The sequence below is a fragment of the Colossoma macropomum genome, unplaced genomic scaffold (assembly GCF_904425465.1).
Source record: "Colossoma macropomum unplaced genomic scaffold, Colossoma_macropomum, whole genome shotgun sequence".
Lineage (NCBI taxonomy): Eukaryota > Metazoa > Chordata > Actinopteri > Characiformes > Serrasalmidae > Colossoma > Colossoma macropomum.
This window is the reverse complement of record NW_023494791.1, coordinates 273,407-291,478: the sequence shown is the minus strand read 5'-3', so window position 1 is coordinate 291,478 and position 18,072 is coordinate 273,407. Positions and strand designations below refer to the sequence as shown.

The 18,072-nt window shown below is 39.4% G+C and overlaps 2 protein-coding genes across 2 annotated transcripts in view; both read left to right on the top strand.

Moving 5' to 3' along the window:
• nid1a (nidogen 1a) overlaps positions 1-8,436 on the top strand; it is a 33,515-nt gene extending 25,079 nt beyond the window's left edge. Inside the window, exons 15-20 of the mRNA XM_036573599.1 lie at positions 105-231; positions 909-1,080; positions 2,454-2,611; positions 5,003-5,126; positions 6,008-6,120; positions 6,313-8,436. Coding sequence (XP_036429492.1) covers positions 105-231; positions 909-1,080; positions 2,454-2,611; positions 5,003-5,126; positions 6,008-6,120; positions 6,313-6,443 — 825 coding nt within the window. The 3' untranslated portion in view covers positions 6,444-8,436. The remainder of the gene's footprint in view (positions 1-104; positions 232-908; positions 1,081-2,453; positions 2,612-5,002; positions 5,127-6,007; positions 6,121-6,312) is intronic.
• Positions 8,437-11,270: 2,834 nt separating this feature from the next.
• LOC118810021 (zinc finger protein 208-like) overlaps positions 11,271-18,072 on the top strand; it is a 41,549-nt gene continuing 34,747 nt past the window's right edge. Inside the window, exons 1-2 of the mRNA XM_036573539.1 lie at positions 11,271-12,662; positions 17,820-17,839. Of these exons, the coding sequence (XP_036429432.1) occupies positions 12,123-12,662; positions 17,820-17,839 (560 nt within the window). The 5' untranslated portion in view covers positions 11,271-12,122. The remainder of the gene's footprint in view (positions 12,663-17,819; positions 17,840-18,072) is intronic.

Sequence of the window (18,072 nt, the reverse complement as noted above, 5' to 3'; positions counted from 1 at the left end):
TAAGAGGTCATTCGGTTCTGGGGTTTTGGATGTGAAGGCACAGATATTAAAGACGTGTTTATGGGTCTGTATTGAAATATTTGTCTTTCATTTTCTGTGTGTAGGAGAAGGTGGTAGTTGGAATTGCTTATGACTGTGTGGACAAGATGGTGTACTGGACAGATATCACCTCTCCCGCTATCAGTAAAGCTCATCTCCAGGGAGGAGAGGCCATAACCCTCATCACATCAGGTTTGTACTAAATGTGTTTAAAATGTGTGAAATTTGATTGATTAATTATATTATGTGTCAAAGGGCACATTGATCTAAGCAATCTGGTTACTCTGAAGAAAAAAATCCTTTTTTTCTATATTTTTCTATTTATTCTATATCTAAATCAGAGACCATAATTCATTTAATTTCCGGTCAAAATGGCCATTAAGTACAAGTTACTAATTGGTCAGAAGATGTTTGTGAGGAGATTAAATATAAAATAATCCACCTGTATAAGGAAGGAAAAAAACAAAGGAGTTTCCAATACTCACTGAGAAAAGGAGACGGACACATCAAACAAAGAAGCTGAACAATGGACTGACCACCCCAGAGTCCAGACCTCAACACCACTGAATGTGTTTGATTACTTCAGAAAATCATCAACCAGCTTCTAAGACTGAACTGGAGGTGTGTCTGCAGATTCTTTGAGGAACTGAAAGTGAGGCTCCTGAAAAGAATGGAAGCTGGAATAAAGGAGACTTACTGACTCTCACAGCTGAGAGTAGAGTGAGCTGGCGAGGCTTCTGTGGGATTCTCCGTTAAATTTAATGGCTGTTTTAACTGTAAATTGAATAAATGACGGGGTCACTGACGGTGCAGTATGTGGTGTTTAATATGCAATATTAGGAATGATTTCAGGCAGATTCCTCTTTCAGACATTGGAAGTCCTGAAGGCATTGCCGTAGACCACCTGGGAAGGACCATGTTCTGGACAGATTCCACGAAGGACAGGATTGAAGTGAGCTCCCTGGATGGGGCTAAGCGTCGTGTTTTGATTGATACAGATTTGGTGAACCCGCGGTCCATCCTCACTGACCCCACCAACGGGTACGGCACTCATTTAACGCCAGTGTACACTCTTGAACATTGCGATGGGGCAAAGAACCACTTTTGGTTCTCTGAAGAACCTTTCAATTATTGATTCTTTAAGGAACCACTGACCAGTGTCAATGAAATATGTGCATATGAAGAACCTTTTTAAAGCTTCTAGAGACTCCATGTAATGTTGATTTAATACAATTAAAAAAGATCTGCTTTTGGTTCCCTAAAAAACCTTTTAGTTAATGGTTCTATAAGGAACCATTATTATAAGTGAAATGTGTAAATGTAAAGAACCTTTTTGAATTTCAAAGAAAATCCATGTAATATAAAGATTGAATACCAATGAAAATTTTAAATGAAAATAAAGGTGTCAGAAATGGTTCTTGATGCCATAGAAGCACCACTTTTAGTTCCTCAAAGAACCTTTCAGTTGATGCTTCATTAGAGCCATTTTTGTACAGATGATGTGCAAATCATACAAAAATTATATCTTAGCAACTGAAAGCATAATTAAATATATTTAGTATAATTTAAATCTATTTAAATATATTTAATTGTTTTGTATTATGAGACTGTTATACCAATAATATAAGAATGTTTATCTTGTTTCTATCATGTTCACTCTTATGAACGTTGGCAGATCACTTTACTTGTAAAAATGTCTAAAAACAGGTTAAATTATCCTTTAATAGTCAAACATCAGTCTCATAATGAGAAATATTTCAGATAATGAATAAATTCTGAATAAATGTTTTGACTATAATAAGATATTATTATTTGCAGTCCAAGAGAGAAGAACCTTTTTAAAGTGTCAAGTACCTCTGCATTATTTCAAGGTTCTAAAGAAGAGCCATTAAAGTAGAAAAGAACATGTGTATTGTGTGAGGGCTTATTCACACTTTCCACGCTCAGTTTGGGAACTAAAAGAGTTCTTTGCACAATCCCGTCGAAGAACCTCTTTTGAACCCTCCGAAAACATTTTGTGGCACCTTTTTTAAGAACAAAAGTTTCCATACAAGAACCACTTTTTGACCCGTTAAAAGCCTTTCATTAGGCGGTTCCTTAGATAACCATTTTTGTAAATAAAATGTGTGAGTGTGAGGAACATTTTTGAAATTTAAAGAGCCTCGACATGACAAAGGTTCTAGGAAAAAACCTTTACATTACGCATATCACAAATCTCTTTTTTTAAACATGGTTCTTTAGGGAACCAATGGTGGTTATTCTGTGGCATTTAAAGAACTTTTTGTGGAGTTCCAAACCATCCAAACCAAACACAGAGTGCCAGTATTGTTCTGTTTACTGAGAGAAACATGCAGTAATAAAGTGCTTGTAAGGAACTTGTCTAACAGCAGCTCTGACTCCACTGTTCCTTTAAGGTACATATACTGGTCTGACTGGAACCGAGAGTCCCCCAAAATAGAAGCAGCTCACATGGACGGGACCAATAGGAGAGTCCTAGTGAAGGACGACCTGGGCCTTCCTAACGCTCTGACCTACGACGCTCAGAACTCTATGCTTTGTTGGGCAGATGCTGGTGAGGTTCCTGTGTAGGAACATCTTAAACCTAATCAATACATCTAATGTTTCTCATTATGACACTGAGTGGTTCTTTGTGTGGTGAAATGGTTCTTCAGATCAGAGAGTGTGTATTATATACTTATATATATTTAAAAAGGGTTCTCCTGTTGTGTACAAGCTTGACATTGTAAATAGTAGAAGAACCCTTTTTGGTGCTGTATAGAACCATATAAAACACACTCTCCAATCTGAAGAACCATTTCACCATGCAAAGAACCACTTAAGCATGCATATGATTCTTTGAGTGCTCATGGTTCTTCTATACAGAACCACTCTCTTTTCTAAAGAACCCTTGAAGAACTATCTTTTTTAAGAGTGTAGTATCGTGTGACGGGGAGACGGAGCTAACTGGGGGGAACTGAACAAGATGAAATCGGGGAAAAATGCCAAAAATGTAATTCTGCATGATAAAGTGCAGAAGTGTGTTCTCTGTAGAGGGGGTGTTTACTTATTCACACTCAGAAAATCAACAAAAACTTGCAAATTGAGCAGCATGTTGCAAACGAATGAACCGATAAATGCTTTTTCTACTGGAAAGTGATGATGATTATGACAATGACGATGTTGATGATGACGATGATGATGATGGTGGTGATGATGGCGATGACAATGACGACGATAATGATGGTGATGGCGATGATTAGGGGTGGGAATCTTTAGGCACCTCACGATTCGATTACGATTCAGAGGCTGCGATGCGATTATAAAACGATTATCGATGCATCTTTTTTCTCTATACAGGATTTCTATCTTCCTACTGTCTGAGCGACTTGGTAGTTTTAAAGCAAAGTATTTGTAATGATCCATAATGTAAATGTATTATGGATCATTACAAATACTTTGCTTTAAATATCTAAAATATCTTTTATTAATAAATCAAATCGAAGTGATGTGGCAAGTGAACTAGAAGGCTCTCATTCAGAGACGCTGCTGCCACTCATCTGCGATAAAATGCGCTGTTACCCTTAAATAAGATCCAGTGGTGATTGGTGTCCACGCAGCGCGTTACAGCCATCCTTCCCGTTTTCTTTAGTGATCTTATAACTTCGGTTTTGGTCTCGTTCTAGAGAGTTGGTGGGGGGGGTGTCTATTTTCGAGACTGGATGCTGCAAAGCGTGCAGCATAGCGCGAAAGCTCTGGTTCTCAACGACCGAGAACAGATAGCAGACAGCAGGTCACATAGCCCCGAGGTAGCGAACGAAAAAACAGAGATTAAGACGATCATTTGGAGACTTATTCGCATTTATAAGCAGCGCGGTTGGTTAAATCTGCTGAGAGACTGTCTTTCTCTAAAAGGTTGCGAAAATGAAGTCGCTTCCCTTTCGTATTTTCCCGTTCCACCTTAAATGGTGCCTCAGTTGCATTCGGCGCCTAAGGCAGAATTTAAGGTGAAACGGGAAAATTAGAACGAGAAGCTGGCGAATGAGAAGCGACTTCAGCCTCGTAAAACAGCCGGACGCTGAGACATTTTACAAGAAACTCTTCTAGTTTTGAAGAAAGGTTTTCTGGCGGAGATGGGAGGAAAGCGGCTAAAGCTAAAGCTTAAAGCAGAGCGGAGTAAATCTGCGCTCTCGTTTATATTGTTTAGCCTATACTAGGACATTAACACACACTGAGACATACCGGACATTAGATGTTGTGGCTCCCAAGCTGGTTTGACTTTGTTGAAAGGCAAAATGTCTCTTCTTAACATTTGGGTTGTGACTCCTGATCTAACCTGGCTTTAATGCAGAGGAAGCCGGTCGGATTTCTCACTCATCCAGTAGTGGTTTTGTTATGTGCCGCCACAGACTGTCCGGGCGCCGCACTTACCCACTTCCAGTTCCGCCCTTTGCGTTCCGTCAACATTACGTTAAAAATTTAGAAAATCGATTTTTGACATTTATGAATCGATTCAGAATCGTTCACGTCCGCATCGCGATGCATCTAAGAATCGAGTTTTTCCCGCACCCCTAGCGATGATGATGGTGATGATGATGGTGATGGTGGTGATGATGGTGATGTTGATGATGATGGTGATGATGATGATGGTGATGATGATGATGGTGATGATGATGATGATGTTGATGATGGTGACGATGTTGATGATGGTGATGATGGTGATGATGATGGTGATGATGGTGGTGATGATGGTGATGTTGATGATGATGGTGGTGATGATGATGATGATGGTGATGGTGATGGTGATGTTGATGATGATGGTGGTGATGATGGTGATGTTGATGATGATGATGATGGTGATGGTGATGGTGATGTTGATGATGATGGTGATGATGATGGTGATGTTGATGATGGTGACGATGTTGATGATGGTGATGATGATGAAGGCTAATGTGCTCTTCTGTAGGTACACATAAGGTGGAGTGTATGAAGCCCGGATTCAGTGACCGTAGGCAGATCCTACAGGAAGTTCAGTACCCGTTCGGAATAACTGCTTATGGGAAGAATCTGTACTACACAGACTGGAAACGGTGAGACTGAACGCGAATGTAATTTTTGCTTCTTGTGTTCATAAAAGCACAAACAAGTCCGTTTAGCTCTGTTTGTGTTGTGTGATGATGGCGGGATTTGAGGTTTTGAGGTTTATGCTCTCTTTTTGTTGTCTACAGCACAGAGTCACAATAAAAACACAGAAATTCAGAAAAAGTTTGTGTTGAAAAGATGAACACAGATTTTTCAAAATTTCCCCATAACTCAGTGTGTGAGGTGTAAACAGAGAGATTCAGAGTGGTTTGGTGTGAAATGGTCCAGATGTCTTTACAGTGGTGGTGATAGGAACCAGGGGTCGCCATGACTACAACACAAATATAGACATTTTATTTCCTATCCAGAACCACCAGTGAACCTACACGAGTCTTCTGAGTTTATATGGAATGTTGATGATGGAAAATAGTGGAAAATCTGATATAATAAGTTTTCTTTGGGGACTATTTTGCCTCACAGCGCCCTGCATGTATCCCTCCACCATGAATGGAGTTTAAGTTCTCAAAACTCTCATAAAACAGTGTCTCAGTCATCAGGCAGTGAATTCATAACCATTTCATGTAGTAACTTTCTGTGAGGGAGCTTTTAGAGGTGGACGTCTGGTTCCCATCACCACCACTGTGAACAGTTCTGACTCTGTAAGTTTATCTAGAACAGAGCGTTTCACACCAAACCACTCTGAACCGCTCTGTTTACATCTGATCTGTTTAATTATGCATTTTTAATGGTGGAATTTTCATTCCTGTCTCATTACTGTTAAGTTCCCAGATAAAAAGACTGTGTCTCTGTTAGTCAAGTTCTAATAACTGATAGAAACAGAAAATGTGCATAAATGTCTGACTTGCTGAGTGACTGATTTGTTTGTCAGGGATGCTGTGATTGTGGTGGATCGTCACTCTGGCAGAGAGACAGATGAGTTCCTGCCTCATGTGCGAACACGTCTGTATGGGATTACATTGGCATACAGTCAGTGCCCTGCCGGTAAGACTCATTCCAGCTCATTTAAATATTGGTTCTTTAAACAGCTGGTGATGGCAGTTGATACACACTCAACGGCAAGCTGGATATTCCGTGTACATTTGCAAACTCGGAAAACAATGGAATCAAAATGGGCAAAATCAACTAATCTTCTAAAGTAATAAAAACACTGGTTGGCTGTTTTTCTGTCTGCAGGTCGAAGCCACTGTGCAGTTAATAACGGAGCGTGCACTCACTTGTGTCTGCCGACCCCTGCTGGTCGCTCGTGCCTTTGTCCAGACAACGCAGCAGACGTGAGCTGCCAGGAGCAGAGAATTCAGGTGTAGTGAAGCAGGAACGGCCATCATCGCTGCCTTAATCAACACTCAACACTCATCACTCAGCATCAGTTTCCTTCACTGCTTCACTACCATCACTAACGGGTTACAACACAAGTTCTGTAACATGTTCTATAAAACAAAGCGTCCTTAATTACACATAAAAACCTATTTCCAAAGAGCACTGCTGAAATATTTACCCTCAGTTATCTGCAGCTCACACACAAGCGCACTAAAGTTAGCCACCTTATTAACAATGCGCACAGTGTCATGGGTAATTATTATTGTTAATCATAATGGTATCACTTTGTTTTAAGGATGTTGGGTGTCTTGTTCTTCTATTCATTGTGCATTAAACTTTATTCATTATAATAAAGTTAGTACATGTTTTGAGACTTTATCGTGCAAATTATCATCCAAAATGATCATCAATCTGTAACTGACAGCATTTGATTCCCGCAGGTCTCAGGTAGCATTAAATGACCTCTGGAGTTTATTGCATTAGAGCTAATAAACGTTTAATACGTCATGAATGCTTTGGGATGTGTTCCATATACTAAAATGTTTTATCACTAACTAGAGGATGAAGTTTTTAGTCGACTTAATTGATTCACAAATTCAGCACATGTTCATGGTATTTTGGTTGCTAAACAGATTGAATACTTCACTAATATGACAGTATGTGTTCCATACAGGACTTCAAAGGGTAAAACTGCACCTTAGAAACGGAATATGTTTGAATTATTAGTGACGTATCAGCTTTTCAGTTAGAAACTCAAATAGAGCAAAAACATGAAGAAGAAAACGAGAACCAAATGCTACGCTAATACAGTGAGAATTTAGTTGATAATTCATGCTAAATAATTTGCACAACAATATCAAAGTGTTTATTGTGCTTTATTACAACTAAAAATGCCATTATTAGTGATTTTCACAGAACGGATCTTCAGTTACGCAGTAATGCAGGTCATAACGAATACAGCTTAATGCAAAATGATTAAACCATTTAAAAGTTTCAAATTTGAAATTCACTGAAGAAAAAAAAAACTCAGTAGAGAATCAGTGTCTTTCTTAAAATAAAGTGATACTATAATAATCCAGGACCTTTGTTAAAACCTTGTCTTTGAATGTTTTTAGGAATAACGTTTTAATTCAGTGCAGAAGATTCTGAGGTTCAGCGTGAAGTTAAAACAGGATTCCAGCTTTCGCTTCATGTTCAAAAGTTAAGGCCGGAATTTCATGAAGGTCCACCGTCACGTAAATCTGAGTGACGCTGAAGTTTAAGTATCAACCAACAAAATAAATGTTCAACATTTGTCGCGTTTGCTTTACTATTGAATTCCATGGCTTTGCAGGTCTTGATCTTGCTGTACTGTGACTTCTTTGTTTTTCAGTACAAGGTATTTGTTTTTCAGTATAAGGTGTTTGTTTTTCAGTATAAGGTGTTATATGTTAATCATGTTATTCATGTTTTGCGTGGCGTCATATTAAAGATTTACAATGCGAATTTACTTTCTTTAAAATATATTGCACTCATAGCCGAGTTGGTTCTTTGTTTCTGAAGCTGGTTTTGCTGCCTTAAGAATGATTAATCAGTGTTTTTCAGCCTGTCACAGTTCTAGCGGGTGTGTGTTTGTGATAACCCGCCTGTGACCTGATGCGGCAGGTAGAGACGGAAAAATGAAGGAGCGAGACATCGAGGATAACAACGTCAAACAGAAGTCGTTACGATTTGTGTTTAAACAGATTAGAACAATGAAAAGATGTGAGATTTTTACCTAACAACACATTCAGTGCAGAAAATACTGTGATATCACTGTGAAGATAAAAGGATCCACGTCAGTTTATCATCATTTCATTAACAGCTCACGATTAATTTACTCTGACATCCTTTTCATCCTCCTGAAAACCAAAAATGAGAGTGTGTGTTACAAAATATGAAATATGTTTGGAAATGTCTTTGTTGTCATTCGTGTCCAATAAAGCTATGTTTTATATTAAAGAACGTCCTGTTATTGATCTACTGCTAATTTACATACCAAGGTTGGTTGGATTTTACCAACTTCTTATTTGAAGTTCAATGAACTCAAACTTTTCATCCAACCAGTTACTCGCTTTTTAAATTAAACATTGAATACATTTATACAGTGTTTTATTATTAAGTGCCGTCCAGTTGTTTCCGACCCCTGGTGACCGTATGAACAGTGTTATCTTCCGTATTCAGATCTCTGAATGATTCCTCTGATCATCTCCATCCATCTTGAAACTGCTCGTCCTCTTTTACCTTCAACTGTTCTGAGCTGAGTTTTTCCACTGAGCTGGTTCTTCTCAGAACGTGTCCAAAGTAAGAGCTTCAGTTTGGTTCTCTGGGTTTTGAGTGAGAGGAGAGGCCTGATTTGGTCGAGGAACCTTTCGTTTGTTCTCTTTGCTGTTTGAGGTTCTCTCAACGGTCTTTACCAACATCAACGTTCAAAGGCATCTATATTTTTCTTATCTTGCTTGTTTGTTGCGCAGCTTTCACATCCATAAAGAACCACAGAGAACCGAATCCTGGACGGCTCTGATCTCTGTTAGACTGATTACTGCATTTACAGATCTCCTCATTTTGGTTCTATAGAGAGCCGATCCGTGTTCCAGAGTTTAGGAGCTCTATGAGAAAATGATTCCACAGTGTCTATATATCTCTAGGCTTGGCTCTGTTGCTACTGTTGTTGTCTACACTATATCAGAAAATGTGTAGCTATAAATTAATGAATTTTAATAATGTAATTTTAAAAATATAAATTCAACACGATTAATTTAGTTGCACTCCATCTTTAAAAAAAAAGAATAAAAGCGAAGTTTGGGATCAAAGGAGCTTTGAAAAACTGCAGAGTCGCCACAGATTTAGCTCTAAATACAGACAAAACTAAGTTCATGCTGTTTTCCAGACCTGCTCATATTGAAAATGATACATTAAATGTTTTACTCTGCATGGATCCATAACTGAAGGAGTAAATGAGTGTAATACTTCTGCATCTGGCTTGATAAGAAACTTGACTTTAAAACTTACATCAGTAACTTACAAACAAACTGAGGCAGAAGCTCGGATTCTTTCACAGACACTAATCTTGTTTCCCGATGCGCAGCAGGAAAACCGCTGTGGAGGCAGCTTTCCTGTGAGCTCTTGATTTCGGTGATGTGCTGTACAGAAGCGCCTCAGCGAGCTCTCTGACCGCTCTGGACCCCCTTCATCCCTCTGCCCTGAGACTCATCACCGTGTATGAGACAGAGGGATGGTCATCTCTGTCTGTAAGGAGGGAAACACACTGGCCACTGTTTCTCTATGAGGCTCTCGTCGGTCAGATGCCAGAGTATATGACCTCCACGCTCACTGTGAAGGACACACGTCACAAAACCCAGATGAGTTTATTTCACTGAGGTTCCCCGAGTTTTTACTGAGCCTTTAGCTGTGCTGCACCAGTGAGCTGGAACACGGAACACGGAACAAGGTTCTCTAAAGCTCGTCTCGCTCGTTTCTCCCAGGGTTTTTTTATACTTGCTCCCAAAATTTTACTTTCGAATTATTTTAGTTCTGTTTGTAACTATTTTAGTTGAATATTTTATTTATGTTAATTTTTTTTATCTTTTCACTTTATGTACTATTATTGTTTCTAATAATATATTTTAATAATAATAACAACATACTCATATTTTATTGTTTTCTATTACTGTTTTATTGTTTCTTATTATTACATACATGTTTTGTTGTGTATTTCTTTAATATTTTTAAACCTTGTCTTTTATTATCTTTTATTTATCTTTACTTTGGAATCTTTATTTAAACAATCTTAGTTATGTGTTTTTTTACTCTTCCTGTGCCTCTCGGCTACACTGTAAATGAAGGGTTGGAGCTGAACTCTCCTCAAAACTTTGCATTAATTTTTTGCCTTAATTGTGTGTGTGTGTGTGTGTGTGTGTGTATGTGTGTGTGTGTGTGTGTGTGTATGTATGAGGGCTCTGCATATGGAAGATCTCCAGATCTGCCTTGATCACAGAGTCTAGTGTGAATCCCCCCTGCAGCCCAGGTGGGGGCAGTAGATCTATAACTGTGGTTAAATAATAAGGCGAAGAAGAAGAAGAAACAGGAGCTGCTCTATTGTAAGTAGGGACTCTAACACTTTTTCACATTCCTAACTGTGTGTTTAACTGAGTTTAACGTAATTGGTTTGTTTAGGGAGAATTCTGAAGGCTGATAAATTCACAGAAGCAGTTACGTCTGTAACACCTGATAATAATAATATTGATAATCGTTAGTTTTCTATTTTGATAAATATGCATGTTTTGATGATGCTTCATTTAGGATGTTCACAAAGATACTTGAATAACTGGTTAACCCCGTAAAATCTCAGGCTTATTACATACTGAGGCTGATTATTCGGTAACTACAGGCACTTCAATACAAACTGGCCTGAACTGAGTTATTCTTAGATTATAGAAGAGGTAATAAAACTTTACTATTATTTTATAAAAAGGTTATAAAACTTTGGACCCTGGACATTTAAGGGGTTAATAGATTCTAATATACTGCCGTATTTAATGATCTTATCCAGAGATTATTTATATAATCCCATTTTAAAATCTGAATAGCTATAACATGTTCATTGCAATTAAAGACCTTGTTGAGGGAAAAAACTGATTGGTCAGCTCCAACTGACTTCAGCTGGTAGACCAGCATGACCAGGTTGGTCCTGGTAGACTAGCTAACCCAGGCGCTCCTAGTCGTAGTCCTTTAAATCTACCACCCTGCAGAGTTCAGCTCCAACCCTAATCTAACACACCTGATCAGGTAATGACGGCGCTCAGGGGCGTCTAAATATCAGAGACAGGTGTGGATCTGAACTCTGCAGGATCTCAGGAGCTGGACTGGTCACTCCTGCTGTAACGCAAGTTAAGGAAGCAAATTCAGTTTGAAACAATGAGCGCATTTCTCTGTTATTCTTTTTCAAAGATGAAGTGACACTAAACTTATGTAAAATTAAAACTGTGTTTAAAAAAATAGAATAATGTTATTAAAATAGAGCCTGGTGTGTTGGATCTGAACTCTTCAGTGTGGTAGATCTCCAGCAGCTGGATTTAGCACTCCCGAGCTAAACTATCAAATAAAAACATCCTGGCTCCCGATTCTATATTGCAACATGAACTCTCAAAGAATGATTCGCGTGTTTAAATGGTTCTTTGCAGGGTGGAATTGTTCTTGGGATTATTGAATTAATGGATTCAGATTGTTCTGTACGGTTCTATACAGAACCTTTTTGAAAATTGTTATATATAGCACCAAAATCATTCTTCTGCAGTTGCGCTGTCAAGCTCGTATACAACAGAAAAACCCTTTCCACCAGTCTGAAGAATGATTTCACCATGAAAAGAAGGATTTCAGCATGCAAAGGGTTCTTTGAATGTCCATGGATCTATATAGATCCATTGTCTTTATTAAAAATTCCTTGAAGAATCATCTTTTTTCACATAGAACCTCCAACAGTACTGTCATAGCATTGTTTCATGTCACGTTTTTGGATATTCTTTCTCTTTGTTTTTCGTTTCTCTTTCAGAAAAGAATGACTTCTTGTTGCAAGTCTTCTCCCGTTCACTTCCCAAAATACTTCAAATTTGCCTCGACAAACACATCAGGAGTTGCCGCGGAGACAAATGTCAGCGGAGATTGAAGGTGAGAATATGGCGTCCGCAAGTAGCTCCGATACTCAGCAAATATCCTCTGGTTCTCTCCGCAAGAACGCGTCCCGCAGACGGACACAGAAAAATCCAAGCAAACAAAGACGTCACCACTGCTCCGAGTGCGGGAAGAGATTCACTCAGCTGTGTCATCTCCAAAGACACCAGCGCATCCACACTGGAGAGAAACCGTATTACTGTTTACACTGTGGGAAAAGTTTCAGTGACCAGCGTAATCTCCAAACACATGAGCGCATTCACACCGGAGAGAGACCCTATCAGTGCTCGGAGTGCGGAAAGAGTTTTAATCAACAGAGTACTCTCAACGTACACCACCTCATTCACACAGGAGAGAAACCGTACCAGTGCTCGGAGTGTGGACGGAGTTTTAACCGTCAGAGTAATCTACAAGTCCACCAGCGCATCCACACCGGAGAGAAACCGTATTACTGCTCGGACTGCGGGATCAGTTTCAGACATTCAAACACAAAGGCGCACAAATGCGCTAAGACGGAGGTGATCATTTATGACACTTGAGTGTCGCACACAGTAACCCACAGGTGAAAAACTCGGTTTTGACTCGGCAAAATGAGCTCAGGTCAGCAATTGTTTGCTTTGACCGACCTTGAAATGCCTCCAGAACAGGGGAGCCTAGTCCTGCTCCTGGAGAGTTCTGATCTAACACACCTGTCTCTGATATTCAGATGCCTTTGAAGGCCTTCGTAAGCTGGATCAGATGTGTTTGATCTCTAGGACCAGGATTGCTCTAGAAATTGGAGTTCACAATTTGTGGCAAATTCACAAATTGAGTTTATTGAACATAATGTATAAATGAGTATGTATGAAGTGCACAGTGTGTTTCAGACCAAAAACCAAGCAAAAAATGATAAATTTATACAACTCTCATTTGACTTCTGCAGTCAAACTGTGCTGAGGCATAGATCTGGACAAGGGTACATAACCTTTACCAAAGCCTTGGACTCTTCAAGAAGCACAGTGAAATCAGTTGTTGTGGAACAACAGGACTTTTTTTCTAGACCTTTGATGCCTGGCTAACTCGTAACCAAGAGGGAAGGGCGTTTGGTCAGGGAGGTGGTCACAATGCAAATGGACATGCGCACAAAAGGACCACCATGTCAGACACACTTAGGCCTTTAGACTGTAAAGTGGCAAAGACAAACCACTCCTAACTAAAAGGAACTCTGGCCGGAATGTGCATCAGGTTTGTGGAGGAGTGGACTACAGTGGACAGAAACTATATCAAGAGACAGGTGTAATTCCTACCTGACAGGACTGGCACTGTACTTAAGGCAAGGGGATGCATAGCCACGTAATAGAAAAGAAATTATGCATGTTACTTTTTTTTTTTTTTGTCCTGTGAGCTGAACCTCCTTAATGATAAACTCATCCTGTGGGAACTCTACGTAGCAGTGGGTAGAGATCAGAATTAAGGAAAGGATGAATGCAGCTGAATACAGAGATGTTCTAAAACAAACCTGCTCTAGAGTGCACATAACTTTAACACAACAACAACCCAGAGCACACAGCCAAGACGATGTTGGGGTTGGCTGGCCAGAGTCGGGTCTTGAACCTTACAGAACATCAATGGAGAATTTGAATTTGTTCAACTTGACTGATCTTGATGGAACTGAATCTGTCAGGAAGAGTTGTTGGATGACGCGCCGTCTGGAGGTGGCACTTACTCTTAAGATACAATTTATTGCATGTTATACAACAGTTAGTTACGGCCACGCAAGATGATTGGTTGAGAAGCGTTCTAATCTTCACAAACACTATCGCTGAGACGCTGTTGCTAAGCAACGACTTTGACAGCTGTAGGAGACGCTCAAGACATTTGAACGTTTTTACTTCTTACTTTGCCACAAACAGAAAACGGACACTTTTAAGATCACATTTGACCGACAGCCGATTTGGTCAGACTCTGAAGATGAGACGACACTAAATTCCCAAACTGTCAGTTGGTCTGTGTGGGCGGAGCTCGTTACTCTGACGTAGCAACAAGCTGCTCATTAAGGAACTATAATTTGGTGAAGGAACTGCGAACATTAAAACATATTAAACGCCGCGTTCACGGCCCAGTTTATTAATTTATTACTGTATTTATTTAACTGTTGTATTAAAGCAATAGAACACTTGAGGAGTGTGTTATCGCCAATAACATCACGGCTGTGATGATCTACGGCGACCAAATCACAGCCGTGATGTTATTTCGCCATAACACACTCCCTCTGTGTTCTACTGATTAAATGTCCTGATGACAGAAATAGTGCCAGTTAAGTGGACGGAGACTTGTTATCACCATGGGTTGTTTGTGTTGTCCTTTGTACAAGGTGAGATGACTGCAACCGTGACTAACATTGCCATGCCCTTGTGACTGAGATGGTGGAGACTTTGAAGGGACTGTTTACTAATTTGGTTTATTTAGGGTTCCACAACTGGAAGGTTGGTGTCCAGCACAGTGACTTACCAATTCAAACACGCCTGATTAAATCACACCTGTCTGCTAATTGGCCGATTTAGTGAGTGTGTTTGAGTAGGGAAGCCTCAAAAATGTGCTGGACACTGACCCTCCAGGAGCGCGTTGATCTATTTCGATATAGGGAGCTACATGATCGTGGTATTCACTGTAAAATAAAGGACAATCACGGTCATTCTGATTAAGAGATCTTTGGTTTCCTAGGTTGGACCTAAGTATTGAAAGACACAAAAAATTGGAAGACACAAAGGTCAAAAGATCCTTTGAACTGAAAAGAATTAAGGCAGAACTTTCGTCAGTAGCTCTTTTCCACACAAACCAAAGCCTCTTTAGTTGTGCCTCACTGACATCCAGTGAGCTGGCATTTCAAAAGGTCCTCTTAGTTATGTTAAAATCACTAATGCACGGCTTTAATGATCTTCCCACGAAGTATCTTTTAGATAGTGTTAATATTTAAAATCAAAAAGCTTTAAACCAGCAGTTTTAACAAAGCTTGTTGAATATTTCAGAAACATCGAGTGGGTTGTGATGTGGATTGCCGACTGTATTTGTGATGTTTGATTTGTGATGTTGGAATCCTCTGGACTCTCCAGCTCACAATCAGCTTGATGTTTTTGAAATATTTAATGATAAACTAAACTCGCACCACTCAGTTGCAAAGCTATTGCGATGGTTTCTGTCATATCAGTCACGGCTCCTACTGCAAAGCACAGTACGGAATGATTTCTTCTTCACAAAGCGCAAAGCTAATGTTGAGTAACGACTTTCTTGCCAGATAAGTTCTTTGAATAAATGCGACAATAATAAATTGACACTGTGGAATTATCTTTATTAACAAAAGATGTTCAAAATGCTGTATTATTACTTTCTGTTGTAACTGTTTCCCTCAAAATGTACTTTAATTGTAAGGAGCCTGGTTAATAATTGTTACAGTCTTTGCTGCTGAAACACAACACAGATAAATATTATTTAGCAGCTTTAGTATTGCTGTGTATTGTTTTTTGTCCCTCTGGAAAAGAGCATTAGCACTCAGTGCAGCTCTGTTCATTTCATATTGTGATAGGTTTTCATACATTATGTGGAAACTATAAAGTAGAGTAATACTGATCTAACTGATACATGAATATCATTAATTTCTTATTTTAAGGATCATTGCTGTCGTTTCCTTGGCTGGAAGCGTTACTGCCTAACAGCTCAGCCTAATTTTACACTATGTACTAATTTCTACTGTATTTACTGTATTTCAAAGTTTTCTAGTTACTTTTCGCTACATTAAATGCCAACAACGTCAGTTAACAGACAGATGAAAGAGTAAAATTATTTGCACATCATTAAAAATAATATTCATGTTTCGTTATCAATGAGCTGCAGAAACCTACTCAGCTGTGTTATTGTAGAGCTCGGCTGATGAAGAAGAATATTCAGCCAATAGCGGCCCTGTATCGTTTCCTGCGCTACGATTGGCTAATATTATCAGAGAGCAATCCCTTATTGGACGTTCGCATCACCCTAGCAACCACAGAACACAGCGCAGCCTGAGCTACGATTGTTCTTGCTGCTCAGTCACTGATTGGGCAGCGGGCAACAAATCAATGTCAGGGTCTGTGCAGCTTTGATAAACATTTACTATGTGCAGTTTTATACGGCGGCGTTTCAGGGCCACTGTTAATAAAAATAAAAACAGTAGGCTTCAAGAAAAAAGTCGTAATATTTGAGAAAAAGCCGTAATAATTCCAGAAAAAAAAGTTGTAATTGTTCGTTAAAAGTCGTAGAATTCCGACATTACAGTGGCATTAATACCAGGAAAGGTCAATATTGTGGCCAAAGGCTTTGCGAAGGGAAGCAGCACCTCCTCGTGTTAAATGAGGGGCGGTGAGTTGGTGGAGTTCTACTTTCATATCGATTCACCCATAAAGAAACACTCAGTCTCCCTGTCTCTCCTGCACATCAGCACCAGCCTGTTATTAGGATAAGAACCGGCTGAAACGGCTGAGCAGGAAACTGTGTTTATCTAGAATAAAGAGCCAGACGGACTCGGAGGAAACTGTCTGTCTGTGTTGTTGAAGGAGAATCGCAGGCAGGGTCGTCTACACGGCTATCGGGGCTCCATCTCCCCCCATTCAAAGAGGGCATGAAGTTTCACAGACAGTGAGAATGATGATCAAAATGATCCACAGAGAGACAGGAGTGAGTGGAGCTCAGCCCCCCTACAGTTAGCCCCCCTACAGATAGCCCACTTTATCCTCCAGATATTACGACTTTTTCCTCAAAATATTATGACATTATTCTCGAAATATTATGACTTTTCCCCGAAATATAACGACTTTATTCTCAAAATATTACGATTTTTTTCTCGAAATAATACGACATTTTTCTTCAAGTATTATGACTTCTTTCTCTAAGCATGACGACTTTAAAAGCTTCTGCTGGTTCCTGATGGTGTCCAACAGTCACTAATGGTATTCTGTGTTTTGCTGATGGCTTGATATCACGGTGTAAATGGCTCTAATGGTTAAGTAAAGCTCATTTAACAGGTGTTCTGATTCTAAATGCATTTGATGGTTTCCTAATGAGATCTAAAGGTGCCCTACAAGAAACTAGTGCTCTCTAATGATAAGTATTAAACCAATTTCTATTAGAAAGTAAAACCATCAGGTTTCAATCCTAATGGTTCTAATGGTCTTTGTCAGCAGGGATGTAAAGGGAATAGTGGAAAATGTCAAATTTTCACTGTTGTAAAAAGACCATTAGATTAGGAATTATAATATTACACTGAGTCCTTTACACTGTGATATCAACCCATCAGGAAAACAAAAAATACCATTAGAGACTATCGGACACCATCAGGAACCAACAGGGGCTTTTAATGGGTTCTATGAGGTTTTCAGCAAGGTTATGTAATGTGGCACCTTTTTGAATCACTGCAACCCCCCACCCCCCAAACGCCGGAATACGGGTGCGATTTAAACAACCGATCCACACACATATCCACCGTAACCACTGAGTTACAGTGTTTCCCCTGCAGCCCAGGTGGGGGCGCTACTTCTAAAATTGTGGTTTTCCAAAGACAGTAATGTGGAGAAGAAGAGGAGGAGGAGCAGGAGCTGATGTATGGTATGTAGGGGCTGTAACACTTTTGACACTCTTTACTCTTGTGTTTTAACTGTTATATCCAGTATTCAATGACGATGCATCAGTAACTTATATGAGTGATAAATGACATGAAGTCAGCTGTAATGTAAGGCATGTAGCCAAGTACTCTGGTAAGGATCACTGCACTAACATTGTTGAGATGATTTCTTAAACTTTTCATGCCTTAATGTTGTAACAACCTTCTGAATAAATACTAAATCAATACTAAAGTGCCAAATGAATACTCGAGTACTGAGATTATTTGTGCCAGCCCAAGCATGTTCTTAAAACCTGACC